This window comes from Dipodomys ordii, unplaced genomic scaffold, assembly GCF_000151885.1.
Source record: "Dipodomys ordii isolate 6190 unplaced genomic scaffold, Dord_2.0 Scaffold62, whole genome shotgun sequence".
Lineage (NCBI taxonomy): Eukaryota > Metazoa > Chordata > Mammalia > Rodentia > Heteromyidae > Dipodomys > Dipodomys ordii.
Window position 1 is genome coordinate 9,282,871 of NW_012267278.1, and position 17,861 is coordinate 9,300,731.

Consider the following 17,861-nt stretch of genomic DNA (forward strand, 5'->3'; position numbering starts at 1 on the left):
TTTTTTTTTGTCGAGCATGGGGCTTGAACTCTGGGCTTGAGCGCTGTCCCTCAGCTCTTCAGCTCAAGGCTAGCGCTCTACCTCTTGAGCTACAGTGACACTTCCATTTTTTTGGTGGTTTATTGGAGATAAGAGTTTCATGGACTTTCCTGCCCAGACTGGCTTTGAACCACAATCCTCAGATCTCCACCTCCTGAGTAGCTAGGATTACATGCGTGAGCCACCGGTGACCTTCTACAATGCATCTTAATGTTACCTCTTTCAACATTCTCACCCATCATTTTCCTACCCACCTCCTCCCTTACTCTTCTTAATTTTGTAGGATATACATTGAATTCTCTTAGAACCAATGCTAGTCTATATTTGCTTAACTTAATTTTTGGACTAGGCCAGTACTGAGTGCCTAGTCTGAAGTCTTGTTTTCAGTGTGTCTCTATGGAAGTCCTTCAGTAGTATATTTATCACTTCTGTCTCCAGGACATCAAATGTTAGTAGTATTCCTTAGTTATGTGTCTCCAAAACCTCTCCTTACCCTTTCCAAATATCCAGGAAGGGGTAAGGGGAAAAAGAACCAAGCATTTATGTCTCCCACTGAAAACTACCGTGTTGCTAAAGATGGTATAATCTCATTTTTAATGAGAAATTTATCCAAATTTTAACCAACCTAGAAATCCCCTTCACATTTTACTACAGTAACAGTACCTTAACTTGCATGAAATGATAACAGTTTGGACACTTAATGGGGAGGAGGAAAGAAGGAGAATTGGGAGAGAGGATCATGGGACACTGATAGTGTAGTTTCTTGGGGTCTAGGATCTAGCTTAGAAGTAGTAGAAACAGATCACTTGGAGAATGGATTACTTCTTTGGAAGCTTAAAAATTTGTTAAGCAGTAAGTCATACTATATGCCCTTCAGTAGCAAGACACAGTAAAACAAAAGTGTTAGTTTTCCTTAAAGTAACTGTATATTCAGTAAGCTCCAGCTTTAAACACTAGCAGAATTTTTATTGAAAAATTAGCCTAAAAAGTTAAAATAATCAAGAAAATTCTGGTAAAGAATGATAGCGTGGTGGTGGTATTAGTCATGATTTTCATTTGTAGTCAATCAGCATATTCCAATAAATACAATGTTAAAAATTTAGAAATTTATTTTACCTAGATTTTGAAATGGTAGAATTAATTCAAGCGCTGGTGGCTCACGCTTGTAATCCTAGCTACTCAGGAGGCTGAGATCTAAGGATCACAGTTCAAAGTCAGCCTGGGCAGGTAAGTCCATGAGACTCTTATCTCCAATAAACCATTGGAAAATGGCAAGTGGCGCTGTGGCTCAAGCGATAGAGTGCTCGTCTTGAGCTGAAGAGCTGAGGGATAGTGCCCAAGCCCAGAGTTCAAGTTCAAGCCCCACAACCAACAAAAAGAAAGGAAGGAAGGCAGGCAGGCAGAAAGAAAGAAATGGTAGAATTCATAAATAAAACAATAGAATTGTGTAATAGAGACTAATAGGGAAATTTTGGCAAAGGTTAAATTTCTGTAATCTAGAAAAAATAAAAATATTAAAAAATAAGGAGCAGAAGGGGAAGAATGGTTTTATACATTTCCCATGGTTGTTTTTTTTTTTTTTTTGCTTTGCCACCAAATGATAACGTTTTGATGTCATTATTGTCTAGTATGTAGGTGAATGGCAATTTTATATACTGATTGCTGAAAGATAAATTGATGGAATATTTAGAAGAGCAATTTTGTGCTTATGTCAAAACGTTTAAATGCATATAATCTATTCTAAAGATATATTTTCAGTTTTCTGAGATGAACATATATAACTAATACATACACAGAATGATAGTGCAATATTATTTGCAATAGGAAAAAAGAAAATACATCAATAAGTTATGTCACATTAGCAAAATGGAATGAGGTGGGTCTATTTGTGTAGATAGAGATCTACAATGTGTATCATTAAATGAGAAAAGAAGGATGTGGAACCAGGTACATTTTCTTTTAGTGCATATCTAAGAATAGATACGTGTCGAAGAAATTCACAAACATTTATCAGACGATATTACAAAAACTGTTAATGGTACTTATCTGTGGAGAGAAGGAAGAATTAGAATTGAGGGAAGAGAATAAAAAACTTGTTTTTTACCTTTCTTCAGTGTTTGGTCTTCTTTTTGTTTGTGCAGTATTTTACATGTCAACAGAGTTATAGTTGTACAGATAGAGACCATGGAATGGGATTTTGCACTTGGAGAGAAAGATTGGTCTCAACTGCAAATACATCAGAGCCAAGTGGGAACAAGTCAGTGAACAGTTTAGGGGTCAGTAGATGGAAAGTTACTACAAAGAAAATTTATAAGAGGATTTGGACTAAACTGAGCTGAGAAAGCAAACTGAAGGTCATTGATATTAATGAGCATAATTGTAGAATAAAAACTAAATGCCTACATTAAAATTTTAACCTCTCTTACCTAAATATACTTGATACAAATATACTTGATTTCCCTCACTTAACAAATATACTTTATTTCCCTTGAATTCTAAGAATATTGAGAGTGGAAAGTTTTTTTCTGTGTTACCAAAGTTTGCCATACAGTAAATATTGAGTCTGGAAATAAATTATTATTTAGCAGATTATAAAAATATCTTTGTATCCTAAGAAAATGAGCTATCAACATGAATTGAATATTTCAACCATCTTGAAATGCAGTACAGTCATGTATTTATGGTTTCTTTCCATTTGGATAATTTTGGTGAATGTTAGTTTAGTATATGAAAATATTATTAGAAGTGGCATTGTTTTTTATTAGACCATACTATGCGCTTAATGAAATGATACTGTTTTTCACTCATGATTGATTTTCTTTCTTTCTTTTGTGTAGCTTATTCAACTGATTCTGAATCATCTTACATTACCTGACCTGTGTAGATTAGCACAGACTTGCAAACTGCTGAACCAGCATTGCTGTGATCCTCTACAATACATCCACCTCAATTTGCAACCTTACTGGGCAAAAGTAAATGACACTTCTCTAGAATTTCTGCAGACTCGATGCACTCTTGTCCAATGGCTCAATTTATCCTGGACTGGCAATAGGGGCTTCATCTCTGTTGCAGGATTTAGCAGGTTAGTACAAAATGTCTACATTTTGTAGACAGTGCTTTCATAAGCAGACCATACTTGTTATATGAGAGTTTTCATAATAAAAAAAATTTAATTGTGTACTATATATTTTATAGAAATAAGTAAGAAATACAGCTACTATTTAAAATGGTACTGCTGATAAAATCCAATGAGTTTTTCCATCTTCTCCAGTTGAACTTCATAATTACAAGAAGTGAAACTATACATTCACCTCTTATTTTTTAAATCTCAAGTGACTTTCAACAGAACTCCTTTTTTTCCTTTCTCATCTTTCCAGCACAGATGATTAACACATTAAACAAAAAACTATTTCCAAATCAAAATCTACCTCTCTAATGTGATTTGTCAGAAATGGAAAACAATTTATTACAGAACATTTTTAATTAAATCTTAATTACATGTGCAATACATCACCCAAATTTAGAAGCTCATTTAAACTAATTATGTTGAAAATGCAATTGCATGCTAACTAGACGACCACACTTGCAGACCTGCCCAGGTGTTTTCTGCTCCTTTCTATTTAAGCATTTAGTTTCCTTACTATTAAATGTCACCTGTTAAACATTTGAAAGCTTGCATAAGTGCATATTCATTTAGTAATGCCACAGTAGTTTTTCTTATGATACAAACAGGTGTTTTTCTCTTAACCTTGATGGTAGTGATTCTCATTGTACATTTTTACAATCCCATAATTTTCATGAAGTTAGATAATGAACTAGAAACTTTGGGGAAATTACTTGCTACTTAATTACTATTTTATACTGTTTTTGCAAACTGAAAGGGAACAACACATATTTCGGATAAACTCATTTTTGTATAGTTATCTATAAATTATAAATTTGTATATGGATCTTTATTTCCTTGTGGCTCATATAATGAAACAAAGATAACGTTCTAGAAAGAAATAACTTGAATGAACTCATAATATGTGCATTGGTAACAATGTGTTCAATACATCAACATTGACATTCAAGACAAGATATTAACATGCATCAAATTAAAACAAACACAAGCAGGAATGGCCCACAGCATATCTTGGGTGTGCTTGGTTTCTTTTCTGCCGGAAATAGATCCATGGGACAGGATATATTGCTAGAAAAGTGACATTTGCCCAATGGAACACTTTTGTAGGTTCAGAGACATAGTGACCCCTTTCCTCTCTATCATAAAGGTCATGGCTGAAACCCCTATATCAAAAGACAGGTTAACAAGAAAAAAGGTTAACAAGTTTACTTAAACACAGTTTTACATGGTACAAGATCCTTCAGAATGAAGACTCAAGGATGAAAGAGAAGTTACCTGATGTTACACTTAGGTTTGGTGAGGCAAGGACAGGAAATTAGAGATATGATTGGACCAAAAATGTGTGATCTAATAGTATAGACTGAGTGGGGAAGCCTAGCAAGATTTTCCTCTTCAGAGTCATCTTGGCCACTCTGTAGCAGCATGTCTTCCTTCTGAATATGGGGCAGGATTCCTCTGGATAAGGGCCTTATGACCTATTGGGCAGTGATCAGTCAGAATTTCTTTATTGCCAGTTCTTAAGCACAAAAGCAAGTGAAGGTTAAAATATGTTTAGGCTTTGTTGGAAACAAAGATCTAGTTTTTATGACCTGTCTTTGAGGAAGAAGAATTCTCAAATCTCAAAGGGATTTGAGGGCAGAAAAGTCAAGGAAACCTTGGTTCTGAAGCTGCTTTGAGACCATTTAGTGTCCTTCAGTTCAAAATACTTCAGGTCAAAATACATTCCGTACTATGCTATCATCTGAATCCCACCAATTAGTCCTTTCTGCTTCTCTCCCTACCAGAACAAACACTTTAACTACAATTTTTATTCTAATAAAACCAAGGAGAGGGGCTGGGAAGGTGGCTCAGTGGTAGAGCACTTGCCTTGCATGCTCGAGGCCCTGGGTTCGATTTCTCAGCACCACATAAGAAATAAGCCGGAAGTGGCGCTGTGGCTCAAGTGGTAGAGCGCTAGCCTTGAGCTGAAGAGCTGAGGGACAGCACCCAGGCCCAGAGTTCAGGCCCCACGACCGGACCCAAAAAAAAATTTAAAAAAATTAAAAAAAATAAAACCAAGGAGAATTGAATTTGATTATAGCTGAATATTGAGAGCATGTCTATTGATTCATAAACCACAGCAAAATGAATATGAGACAGAACAAGTGATATCAGTGAAAATTATTTTTCATTTTATATTATCACTTCCAGACATTTAACTACACATAGAGCTCTTTCCCCAGTGTTTTCCACTGTTGAAGAATTTACTTGTCTTTTGTTTGTTAATTTATTATTTGCTTTTATGCTTTTACATATCCCTTGGACCATGTAACATATATTTGAGTTATACTATGCAGTTCCTTGCTTCTACAGAGAAGATAAAGATACAAAGATAAACATGTAAACATTTCCTTTACATATTTTTATAAGTAAAATAACAGGTAGGAACTAACAGTTAAAGCAGTGGAAAGTGGGAGAAAAATGGGGGGTAACAAGTTTGACAAGAAATGTACTCACTACCTTATATACATCACCTTGTACATCACCTTGACAATAAAATTAAATTTTAAAAATGTTATAAAATTAAAAGAAAAAAGCATTTGTAGTGAATGGCTGAAGTTCAGCTTCTTGGGCAAAGTGCCACGTAAAATCATGACAGCAATGAGGAAAATGTCAAACATTCATCCAATTAAAAAAAAACAAAACACTTGTATGTGGCTTACTCAGATGCATGTGAAGAAACAGTGTGGGAAGATAACAATAGTGCTGTCTTTTAAAATTTAGAATGGTAATGGATAAAGATCTTCTTTTGCAAAGTTAGAGCTCCAATCCACTTTTTCACTAGCAATTCCTCTTCCACTTTTCAATTCATCGAGGTTAGTCGCTGTGGGGCTGTTTGAATAATCACAAAAGCACATACATAAATTTAACTTTTCCATATTTTGCTGTAATATATCAGCCAGTAAGACCATAAATTTTGCTAGCATTCATTTAAGCATAGTCACTGTTTTTATTAAGAAGAGAAAGTTTAAAGAGAGAGAAAAAATTTAGTGGGTGGGGGCATATTGGAATTTTGCCTGCTGATTGCTGTGGGCCCCTTGACTTGACTCTGAATTGACAGTCATTATGGCTTGTAGGCAGCAGTCCCAGAATAAACAATAAATATTCATGGCTTGATTATTAATGAATAATCTATGAATAAGTATGGTCTATTTATGCTCATTACTATGAAGAAGACTTATTTATAATACTTAAAAGAAAAGGTATTTTAAAACTAGAGACCAATGATGATAAGCTGCTTGTTTTTGAGCAGGTCTTTGGGAAAGTTTTATATAGTTTACTTTCACTGCCTAAAAAGTCTTATCCTTACAAGTTAGAACTGTTTGACTGGATTTTAAAGAACTTCTTAGCATTTTTATTTTTAGAATAGCCAAGGAGTAGATTCAATTGAAATAAAGAGAACTTAAAACTTTTAATCAGTTATTAAAATCCTATAGCAGCCACAGATTTGTGACTTGACTATTCACTGCTATATATTTCATTACTCATTAAAATCACATCAATTATAATTCCTTTTTCATAATACATTTCTTTTGGATATGTCTTTGCCTCCTTGTCTGCTTGTGCTAAGTCACATAATTCTGTTCAAAAAGTCTTAAGTCCACTTTAACAGTGCCATTTTTCTTCACAGTGTTGAATCACTCTGAGTTCTACCTCAGTTATATGTGAGTTTTTACCTTTGACCCTTCTACTTACCTTAAGTAGTTTTGATTCTTTTTTTTCAGGAAATATTCCTGGATTGTTTCTAGACTCAAGAACATTATTAGATATTTTTGTCAGTTTTGTAGTGTAAGGAATTTATTGCCCATCCATATATTTATTTAGTTGCCTGCCTATCTTTTAGATTTTGTATATCAGATCATCAACGCAAAGAAAATAGAAACAACTGTAAAACTTTCTTTTCCCCTCTTTCTAGCATTGCTAGATAGTGCCATAGAAAAGCAAGGAGTTTTTTAATGGCTCTATTATGGACCACATATTAAATAATGTTCCAAGTTATTTTGAATTAAAATTACTTAAATACACTGTTTTGTAAAACTCAGTGGGATCAGGTCACAAAGTACAAGATTAGGAATCAGAAGCCATGGATATTTACATCTAATTCTCCCCTTACCTTTATGCTTGAGGCAGGTTGTTAAGGATTACTATTTGTGATGAGTAAACTCAGATCAAATCACTCATTCATGTGATGTTAATTATTTTAGGGTGCAAGTTACCATTTAGTAAATTACTTCTTATGTACTTGTATTCCTTTGGACAAATTAATTTACCTCATGAGGATAAGTAATTTATTTCTCTCTTCAGAGACTCCTTTTCCTCATAGTAGAAGATGTAGTTCAGGATTGTTTATCTGAACTTAGGTCTCATAAAAACTTCAATATCAGGAAGTACTTCATGAGAATTTATAGTGTAGAATGACTAGGCTTCAGAAAATATAGAAGCTGTAGTTTTTCTTTTGTGAGACACCATGGTTAAGATGAATTACTAGTTGAATAACAATACAACTATGTATGTAACTGTGGTCCAATAAGGAAAGAAATGGTTTCTGTTTGACTACACAGTCAACTGCTATTTCTGCCTTCTTGGGATAGAGATATTATGAAAAGGGAAGTAGTACAGAACTTGGAAGTTAGGAAGAGATCATGGACATATATTGACCAAATAATCTTCTCAGAGTGAAAATGCACAGTATTCTTCTTTCCTGAGAGTAAAGAAGAAAAAATGAGAAGGCAGTATGGTTATGGTCATTGTCTTTATTGTACTTTGAAATTCTATCATTCATTAAATCAACTTGGAAGTTTTCTTCTATCTCTTAACAGTTGGCTTCCTGGTGACTAGCTTGACAGTACTCTATAAATTCTTTGCAGGAGAAAAGTTCAATAATGAAAGGAAAAAGGAATTTCAAGTCATTCTAAGTCAGATATGAAAAAGAAATGTAGATCAAAGTGCTTTGCCAAATAATAAAGGCCATAAAGAGATAAGATGCCTAAAGCTTTCAATTCTAAGAGTGTTAATATGCTCATTTAACTTTTGTAATATATAAATAAGTTTGAATTATCAAATAAAAATAGGGCATTTGTTAACTCTTATAACTATATTCATTTTCATATTTCTAGCTTATAAATAATGAACTCACCACAATTACTTACATATTAAAAGTAAGATAAAAATGTTGTTTTCATCATATTTCTTGAGAATAGATTGACCCTATTAAGAAAAAAATAGCTTTAATCACTAGAACTTTGTTCAAAAACAGAGGAAAAATAATTTATGAATGAATTTTGAATCTGGAAAAGCTCATTCACTCAACTGACTATCCTCAAATGGATTATCTGATGTCATAGCAAGTTCTGTGTGCAATGAGGATCTCTTTCAGTTGCCAAAGGCGTTGAAGCAGCTTATAAACCAAATATAAAATAATGATAAATAAAGAAATTCAGGCTAAAGGAAAATTATAATGGGATAATGCTAGAGTTCTATTCAGTATGTGAGAGATATGTCATATTTTGGTCCAGATCCAGACAGTTTGCTACCACATTTGGTGTTATCAGTTGGTCCAGGGTCCTATCTTCTGCCCTGAACGTTGAAATGATTCCCCTAATTTCATTCTTATTGCTTTAAATTAGTTTACACAAAAACCCAGGGTGATTCTAACAAAACACAAGGAAGTGGTGTCCTTGCTCTACTCAAAACCTTTTGTGATTCAGAATCCTATCCAAAATAAAAATCCAAGTCTTCTTAGTGGTATTAAACTTCCAACCAGCCTCTGATTTGTTCATTCCCCCTCACATTGTCCCTTCTGAATCAGCTTCCTTACTCTTCCTTGCTCTGTTTGTCATCCTGTCCAGGAAGGTACTCGCCCCTCCCTTTGCTTGTAATGTTCTTCCTCCCAACATCTGCTTTGCTCATCCTTTCACTTCAGGTTCTTTTCACTCTCTCACTGTCACTATTTATTTTACTCATTTGTTTCTAGTCTCCCTCTTTCACCAGAATGTAAGCTTCGTGAAAGTTGGGACTACTTTTTGTCTACTGCTATATTCTTAGTACTTTCACTGCTTGCATAAGAGTGGAACTCAATAAATGAGTGGCATGCTTAAATGAATGAATGTACTCCATGTACAGTGCCGTTTAGCTCATTCAGCAGGCATAGGAAATAGTGGTGAGAACTCATTGAGAAGATCAAGGAGTGAGAATCACAGGAGTGAGAGCCATCGATCACCTTTCTAAGGAAGGCATGGGCAGTCATGTGAAATGTCACAAATAAATCACATAATATAAATACTGATGAAGAGAGTCCATTGAATTTAGTAGTTAAAAGTGAATTCAGGGAAAACAGAACACAGGCTGCAAATAATTAAAAATAAGTGTTCATCCGGGCGGGTTCTGGTAGCACTAGCTACTCAGGAAGCTGAGATCTGAGGATCGTGGTTCAAAGCCATCCAGGGCAGGAAAGTTCACGAGAGTCATATCTCCAATTAATCGCAGAAAAAGCCAAAAGTGGTACGGTGGCTTGAGTAGTAGAGTGGTAGCCTAGAGCAAAAAGAGCTAGGAAACAGCACCCAGGCCCACGACCAATTTAAGACCCAGAACCACCTGCCCCCCCCAAAAAAAAAAGTTCAGCTGTAAATAATATGTATGATCTACTGGGTTATTTGCAGTAATTGAACCTATAACAACTAATTTTGTTATTGTTTACATTTATGCTAGTTAATATTTAACCTATATTTGAATATGTTTGGGCACTTTGACCTTTGCAAACTGCTTCCACATACTGTTTGATAGTGAAAAACCACAAGGCTGGCGCTGTCCAGTGCTGTTCAAGTCTGACTTTTACAGCAGGGGAAATGCTGAGACAAGGGTGAATGTTTGTTCCCACATCATTGCTAGGCAGAGGTAAGGGGGTGGATCCATCTTTTGACTTCTAGTTTAGTGTTCCTTTATTTACACAAGTGATATGATTTATTTCAACTATATTTTGTATATCGTTGTCAGCTCTTCAAATTATGTGAGAAAAATGCTACGTCATAAATTAATAGTGCTAATATTGCTGACATGGCACCAACGTCAAGGTTATGTCAAGAGACCCAGGCTGGAATAATTGGTGCATTGTTTGCAATTTGACTTGCTTAGTTAGCTAATAAAAGTTCATAGATTCAAACACTCCTAGATTCATGTTTACTTTTAGATTGTTTTCAGGTGATAGTTTATGGACAGAACTGTTTTTCTTCCAATTGTAATTATGATAAGTACTCTGGTTTCAAGCATTTTGTGTCCTTCATTTTAGAGTATTCTTACATATTTTATGAGAAACTACAATCGAATGTTTCATAATGGTTTCAACAGCAAGCAGGTCAGTCACTAAATGATAACGGCATTTAAACCAATTAGAAATTTTCTGAATTGAGTAAAAGCTAGTTGAATGTTTTGAGATCATTTAATTAAAGCTGTCATTTTGTATGCAGCATGCAAAATGCACTACCCACTAACGAGTAGGGACATTTTAGGGGGAAGTTTTCTTGAAGAGTTTATAGTTTTATTTTTTTGGTTTACCAACTCAGGAGTAAGTTACAGGTAAGTAAAAGTATGTATTTTGCTTTTTGAACTTTCCAGTTAGCATTATCTGACTTTATATAATGCAAATCCATTTTATCTTCTCAAGTTGATTTATTTTAGCCTAACCATGAATCTTTCAGTATGCAGTGAATGGAAATTTAAGCGAAACAAGTTATATTTTCTCTAATAGAAATACATTTTTTCTAAACATGTTTGCTAAGAGGTGATAGAATTTCAGAGTTCTTAGAAAAATGTGTTTGAATTTTATGAAATTCACATGGAGTATTGTTTTCACAGGTTTCTGAAGGGTTGCGGATCTGAATTAGTACGTCTTGAACTGTCTTGCAGCCACTTCCTTAATGAAACCTGCTTGGAAGTTATTTCTGAGATGTGTCCAAATCTCCAGGACTTAAATCTCTCATCATGTGATAAACTGCCACCTCAAGCTTTCAACCACATTGCCAAATTATGCAGCCTGAAACGACTCATTCTTTATCGAACAAAAGTAGAGGTAAGAATAACTCATTTGCAGCTTTCCAAGTCTAACAGTCAACTGAATATTAAGTTGCCTTTCATTGTTTCTAAGGTGGTTTCTGATTTTTAAAATAAAAGTTGTGTTCATTTAACTACAAGAAAATATTAGAGCTAGTTCTATCATTTTTGAGTTAGAATGTATTAATGTTTTTAAAGTATAAGGAAATGTTTTCTTCCCCTCATTCAAAACGTTGGTGATGCTGTGCTGTTTGTGTGTGAACAGGTGAACTGAGCCAGCAGGCTGGGGTGAGCTGAAATGATTGCAGGGAATGAATTAGAGAAATGAGAGGATAGTGTAATATATCCATGACCAGACATTGGGGTTAAAATTTCCCATGCCTGGAAGTGGCACTGTGGCTCAAGTGGTAGAGCATTCACCTTGAGCTGAAGAGCTCGGGGACAGCACCCAGGCCCAGAGTTCAAGCTTCACAACCACCACCACCACCACCACCACCAACAACAACAACAAATACCATTGTTGTTTTGTTAAACTGTTAATTGTTCAAAGGAGTGACACCATGGAATCTCACCCCTGCATATATCTTATTTTATGTGTATGCATGTATATAGCTCTGTACATCAGTTTTTTTGCTTTTTGTATTTTTCTGTCTGTCGCGGGGCTTGAACTCTGGGCCTGGGCACTGTCCCTTAGCTCTTCAGCTCAAGGCGAGCACTATACCACTTGAACCACAGTGACACTTCCAGTTTTCTGAGTGGTTTATTGGAGATAAGAGTCTCATGGATGGGGGCTGAGAAGGTGGCTCAGTGGTAGAGCGCTTGCCTTGCAAGCCTGAGGCCCTGGGTTCAATTCCTCAGCACTACATAAAGAAAATAGAAAAAAGACGGAAGTGGCGCTGTGATTCAAGTGGTAGAGCGCTAGCCTTGAGCTGAAGAGCTGAGGGACAGTGACCAGGCCCAGAGTTCAGGCCCCATGACCGGACCCTCCCAAAAAAAAAAAGAGTCTCATGGACGGACTTTCCTCTTCAGGCTGGCTTTGAACTGCAGTCCTCAGATCTCAGCCTCCTGAGTATGTGGGATTACAGTCGTGAGGCCCAGATTTACATATTTTTAAATATGCAGGCTATCTTTGTAGAATAAAGTCCTAGAAGTGGTGTTGTTGGGTTCATACATGTACCTGTAGTAAGCACCTATTTTTTTTTCACATATCTCATCCCTGGACTCCAAGAATGTTGACCTATTTTTCCATTCCATACTTGGTTCCAGCTCAGGACTTTTCTGCTTATCTAGAATGTTTTCCCAGCTTAGTTTTCATAATTTATATTTAAATATTTTACTTTTCTAGCTCATTCCATTGTTTAAATGGATTCTTGAATACTCACAGAAGTGACTTTTCTCCTAGTTTATTTTAATTCCTTTTTCTTATCCCTTTTGCTATGAAGTTACTTTTAGTTTTTGGTTGTATTCTATCTCCTAATATTAGGATGTATAATGTTTATCTTTTTCAATGCCACATTTCCATCTGGAGTAGAATTTAGTAAAGATTGGCTATCTGTTGAGTATTTATTAAGTGAATGAATGAGGAATACTTTTCCAGAATGATATGCCAATGACTTTCCCACTACAGCACACCAATGCCTGTCTAAATGTTTTTTTTTGTTAATGGTATTCAGTATCTCCTTGTTTCTAAAATGAGGGTGATAAAGATACAGGTCTCATTGGGTCATTTGTGAAAACTAAAACTACATGTAAAATTAGTATCTGCAATATAAACTAAATACTAATAGGTAGTAGTGATATCAAGGGCAGTTTTCTAGAGTGTTTTACTATATGAAGTGAAAGGTGGTCATTCTTTCAAAGTGTCTTTTAGCAAGGAGTTTACTTAAAAGTTCATTAATTGCATTTCATTTTGCTTTCTAATATGTGTTTCAGCTGCTCATACAGGTTTATTTTACATCTAAGAACATGTGTTTTCACTTAGATCCTAGACCTTTCTAGTTAAAGTTTTCTATTGCATGTTACAGTTTCACGTGTTTTTCCCTTTCATTTTATTTTAACTGGTTAGTTTAGTGTAAAGAAAATTTTAATTAAAAATAATACACCTGTTTCTGCTTACCATAACAAATGCTTATAAGTATTATAATAGTTTTTCTTTTATTTATGTCTTTTGGATTTTCTTATCAGTGTTACTCCTAATGTAGCAGGATTCTTTATTTTTTTTATATTCATACACTAAATATCTGAGTACCTGTTAAGTGCCAGGCATTGTTCTAGGTACTTGAAATTCAGTAGTTTACTAAACAGATAACTCATGTAGCTTACTGTGTTTTTTTTTCCTATTTATTTATTTTTTTGTGAGAATACTGTACAGAGGAGTTAAAATTACATGGGCAAGATAACGAGTACATTTCTTATCAAGCATTGTTGTCTCCTCTTTGTTTCCCCTTCCCATCCCCCCCTTCACATACTTTCCCTACTCCCAATCCCATCATCCCGCTGCCCACCAAAGTTGTAAAGATCGTTTATCGACATAATGTCTTGGACATCTCATTGTTGCAATGGGTCCACCTGTGTCCCTAGTTAAACGATTTGGTTTTGCCCTTCCCTTCCACAAATTATACCAACATCAAATACAGTGAAAGCAGGGGTTATACTGTGGGGGAGGGACATACAAAGCAACCTAGAAATAATCTTATAAATATGTTAGAAACAATTGTATGAAAGAAAAAAAACATTTGAATACTTATCTTGGGGTTCATTCCCCTAACATCAACTTGTCTGACCTTTTCTGCTTGACTCAGACATATACTAGTTATAGCAAATAAGGGAAACCACGGGACCTATGTTTCTTGGGGCCTGGCTTACTTTACTTAATATAATTTTTTCCATTTCCAATTTTCCATTTTCCAATTCTTTCCATTTCCTAACAAATGGGACAATGTCATTCTTTCTGATGGAAACATAGAATTCCATTGTGTATATATACCACATTTTCTTGATCCATTCATCTACTGAGGGGCATCTGGGTTGCTTTCATATCTTAGCTATGGTAAATAATGCTGCAATAAACATAGTTGTGCTGGTAGCTTTAGTATGGTCTTGTTTGTGATCATTTGGGTAAATGCCCAAAAGTGGGATTGCTTGGTTATAGGGGAGCTCTATGTGGAGTCTTTTGAGGAACCTCCATACTACTTTCCAAAGTGGTTGAACAAGTTTACACTCACACCAACAATGTACTAAGGTTTCCTTCTGTCCACATCCCTTCCAGCATCTGTTGTTATTAGAATTCTTGATTATAGCCATTCTAACTAGGGTGAGGTGGTATCTCAATATTGGTTTGATTTGCATTTCTTTTATGGCTAGGGAGGTTGAGCATTTCTTCATGTGTCTATTGGCATCCTTCTTTCCTCTTCAGAGAAGTTTCTCTTTAAGTCTTTAGCCCACTTATTTATTGGGCAGTTGTTTCTTGGAGAATTTGTTGTTGGGGGATTTAATTTTTTGAGTTCCAGTATATTTTTGATATGACACCCTTGTCCGTTGTATGGCTTGTGAAGATCTTCTCCCAAGCCGTGGGCTTTCTATTGATCTTGCTAGCTATGTCCTTTGCCATGCAGAAGCTCTGCAATTTCATGCAGTCCCATTTGTCCAACCTTTCTTTGATTTGTTGTGTATCTGGGTCTCTATTAAGAAAATTTCGGCTTATGCCAAGGAGACTTGGGTTTCTCCTGTTCCATCCTGTCATGTTTTCAGAGTGTCTGCTTTGACCGAGGTCTTTGATCCATTTGGAGTGATATATAAGGATCTAGCTTTAGTTTTCTACAAGTGATTAACCAATTTTTCCAGCACCATTTACTGAAGAGGCTGTCTTTCTTCCATTCTATTTTTTTAGCTCCCTTATCAACGATTAGATGGCTATAGGTCTTTAGGTTCATTTCTGGGTTTTCAATTCTATTCCATTGGTCCTGAGGTCTGTTCTTGTGCCAGTACCAAGCTGTTTTGAAATTTGGTATTGATATTCCTCCAGCACTGTTCTTTCTGTTAAGGATCCTTTTTTGCTATTCGGGGTCTTTTATTGTTCCATATGAATTTTTGTATTGCCTCTTCTATTTCCTTGAAGAATGAGGTTGGAATATTGATTGGTATCTCATTGATTTTGTAGATAGCCTTGGGAAGTATTGCCATTTTCACGATGTTGATCTTTCCCTGTGTTTGTTATATATGGTATTTGGTGTTACTTTCTGATAAGTAGTTTTTATTATCATTATTTAATAGAGAATACTTTATAAAATGTATGTTAAAATTTTAGACCTTGGCTGCATGTTGGTGGCTTACACCTATAATTTTAGCTATTCAGGAGGCTGGTATCTGAGGATCATGGTTTGAAGCCAGCCTGTGAGACTCTTATCTCCAATTAACTACCAAAAAGCCAGAATTGGAGCTGTGGTCTAAGTGGTAGAGTGCTAGCCTTGAGCACAAACGCTTAGGGATAACACCCAGGCCCTGAGTTTAAGCCCTTGAACCAATGTGTGTGTATGCATGTGCACATGCATGCATGTGCGCGCGCGCACATACACACACACACACACACACTGTTTTAACTTAGCAACAATAAAAATAAAAGTGGCCCTAGTAATTTAAAAGCAAACAATACCTCCCAGAAAGTTCAATTTCATACATTCTGTTTTTCTTATTTCACTTCATTGGAGAAAGCAAAGACATTTAAAATCAGCTGGGGCCAGTTCTTTGGGAGGTTTAGAGAGAGACCAATTGCCTAAATCTTTCCTTCTCTTTAAGTGCTGCTACTACTACTATCATTAAGTATAAGATTTAAAGTATGTAAAACAGTACTTGACTCATGTAAATACTTTGTAAGGGTTTTTACATGTGTGCTTTTGTTGTCCTTAATGAGATTGATCTATGTTTTCATTCTATTTTATCAGCTTTATGTTATACCAAATTAAAAAAGTGAATTAGGAAACTATTTGATTTGGAATAACTTGAATAAATGGGAAATAATATAAATTAAAATATACATTGTTAAATATAATCCCCTTTTAAAAGTATCATGGCATTTTCCTTTTTAGTAGTAGAATTGACTTAAGTACTACTTAGCTAGAGTTCAAGAGATAAACTAGTTTGATGGGAAGGATACCATGGTATTAGTTATAGCCTTGTTGGTGACAAGTCTGATTCCCAGGATAAAAGAAGTGTTCTCAAATACTGAATCAAGATTATCATCTTTTTTTTTTATTGTTCTGTGATCAAATGATTCACTATTCGTGGTGATATAAAATCTTTTTCTTGGGGCTGGGAAGGTGGTTCAGTGGTAGAGCGCTTGCCTTGCATGCTTGAGACCCTGGGTTCAATTCCTCAGCACCACATAAGAAAAAAGCCGGAAGTGGCACTGTGGCTCAAGTGGTAGAGCGCTAGCCATGAGCTGAAGAGCTGAGGGACAATGCCCAGGACCATAGTTCAGGCCCCACGACTGGATCCAAAAAAAAAAAAAAATCTTTTTCTTTTAGGACCCTCCATTCTCAAATCTAAACTGGTAAGGAATATTGCATTTGTGATGATTTGTGAAAATATGTCCAATAAGATACTTTTGAAATGTTACATATTATCATGATGGAATTGTCAGCTAGTCATTAGTCTGCATTTTCATTAATTTGCCTATTGAGACGTGGTATATCACTATATTTTTTTAAAGTATGATTTATCAAGACTGAGGAGCTTTTATGTATCAAGAGTGGAAATGTATACATTTTTACCAAAGTGTAGATAATTTCCTTCAGTTGCTTACAGATAGCTGTAAAGTCAATGTGTGAATAAATTAGATAAAATTTAAGTGGTGTCCTATCTTACTTTCTATTAAATATATAAGCCATCTGCTAGAATGCCATAAAAGTGATAAACAATGTTTCTAATATTAGTTGTGGTGAAAAGTTTATAGTATTTTTTTCATTTATCTATAGTTGATGTACAATAAAATTTAAAAATAAAATTAAATGATATAAATGGAAAGTTTGAAATTGAGAAAAACTTAACCAGGCAGGGTTTACTTGTAATGCTTCCCACTGTGTTTGTTAGGTGTTCTCCCTAAACTTGCACTCATTTCTGTATTTCCCTTCTTGGATAATCATCCCAGGCTCCAGTGGGCACAAAGAAACTCACAGGAAAAAACAATTAGCGACAATTATCTGGCTTCTTTGAAACCAAGAAGCAGAGACTGCCCTGGTTTTCCTGTCAGTGTGTGAACAACTGCCTCTTGTCACTCAAGCATTTATTCACCTCCTTCTTCTGTACCTTATGCACAAGCTTTAAATCTTACACTTAATGATGTTAGTAGTAGGAGCAATTGGAGAATAAGAAAACAAGATTTAGACAATTGGCCTCTCTCTAAATCTCCCACAAAAGTAGCCCCAGCTGATTTTAAATGTCTCCACTTTCTCTAAGGAAGTGTAAGAAGAAAAACAATGAATGAAATTGAACTTTCTGGGACGTATTGTTTGCTTTTAAATTACTAGTGCCACTTTTATCTTTATTGTTGTTATGTTAAAAGATTGGCTTCATGGGGCTGGGAAGGTGGCTCAGTGGTAGAGCACTTGCCTTGCAT

General features: G+C 35.3%; 1 protein-coding gene across 2 annotated transcripts in view; it reads left to right on the top strand.

The window, feature by feature from the left end:
* Window positions 1–17,861, top strand: part of Fbxl4 (F-box and leucine-rich repeat protein 4) — a 76,299-nt gene that overhangs the window by 22,920 nt on the left and 35,518 nt on the right. For both annotated transcript variants that reach the window (XM_013022436.1, XM_013022437.1), the window contains exons 5-6: window positions 2,877–3,121; window positions 11,054–11,267. In XM_013022436.1, the coding sequence (XP_012877890.1) occupies window positions 2,877–3,121; window positions 11,054–11,267 (459 nt within the window). The remainder of the gene's footprint in view (window positions 1–2,876; window positions 3,122–11,053; window positions 11,268–17,861) is intronic.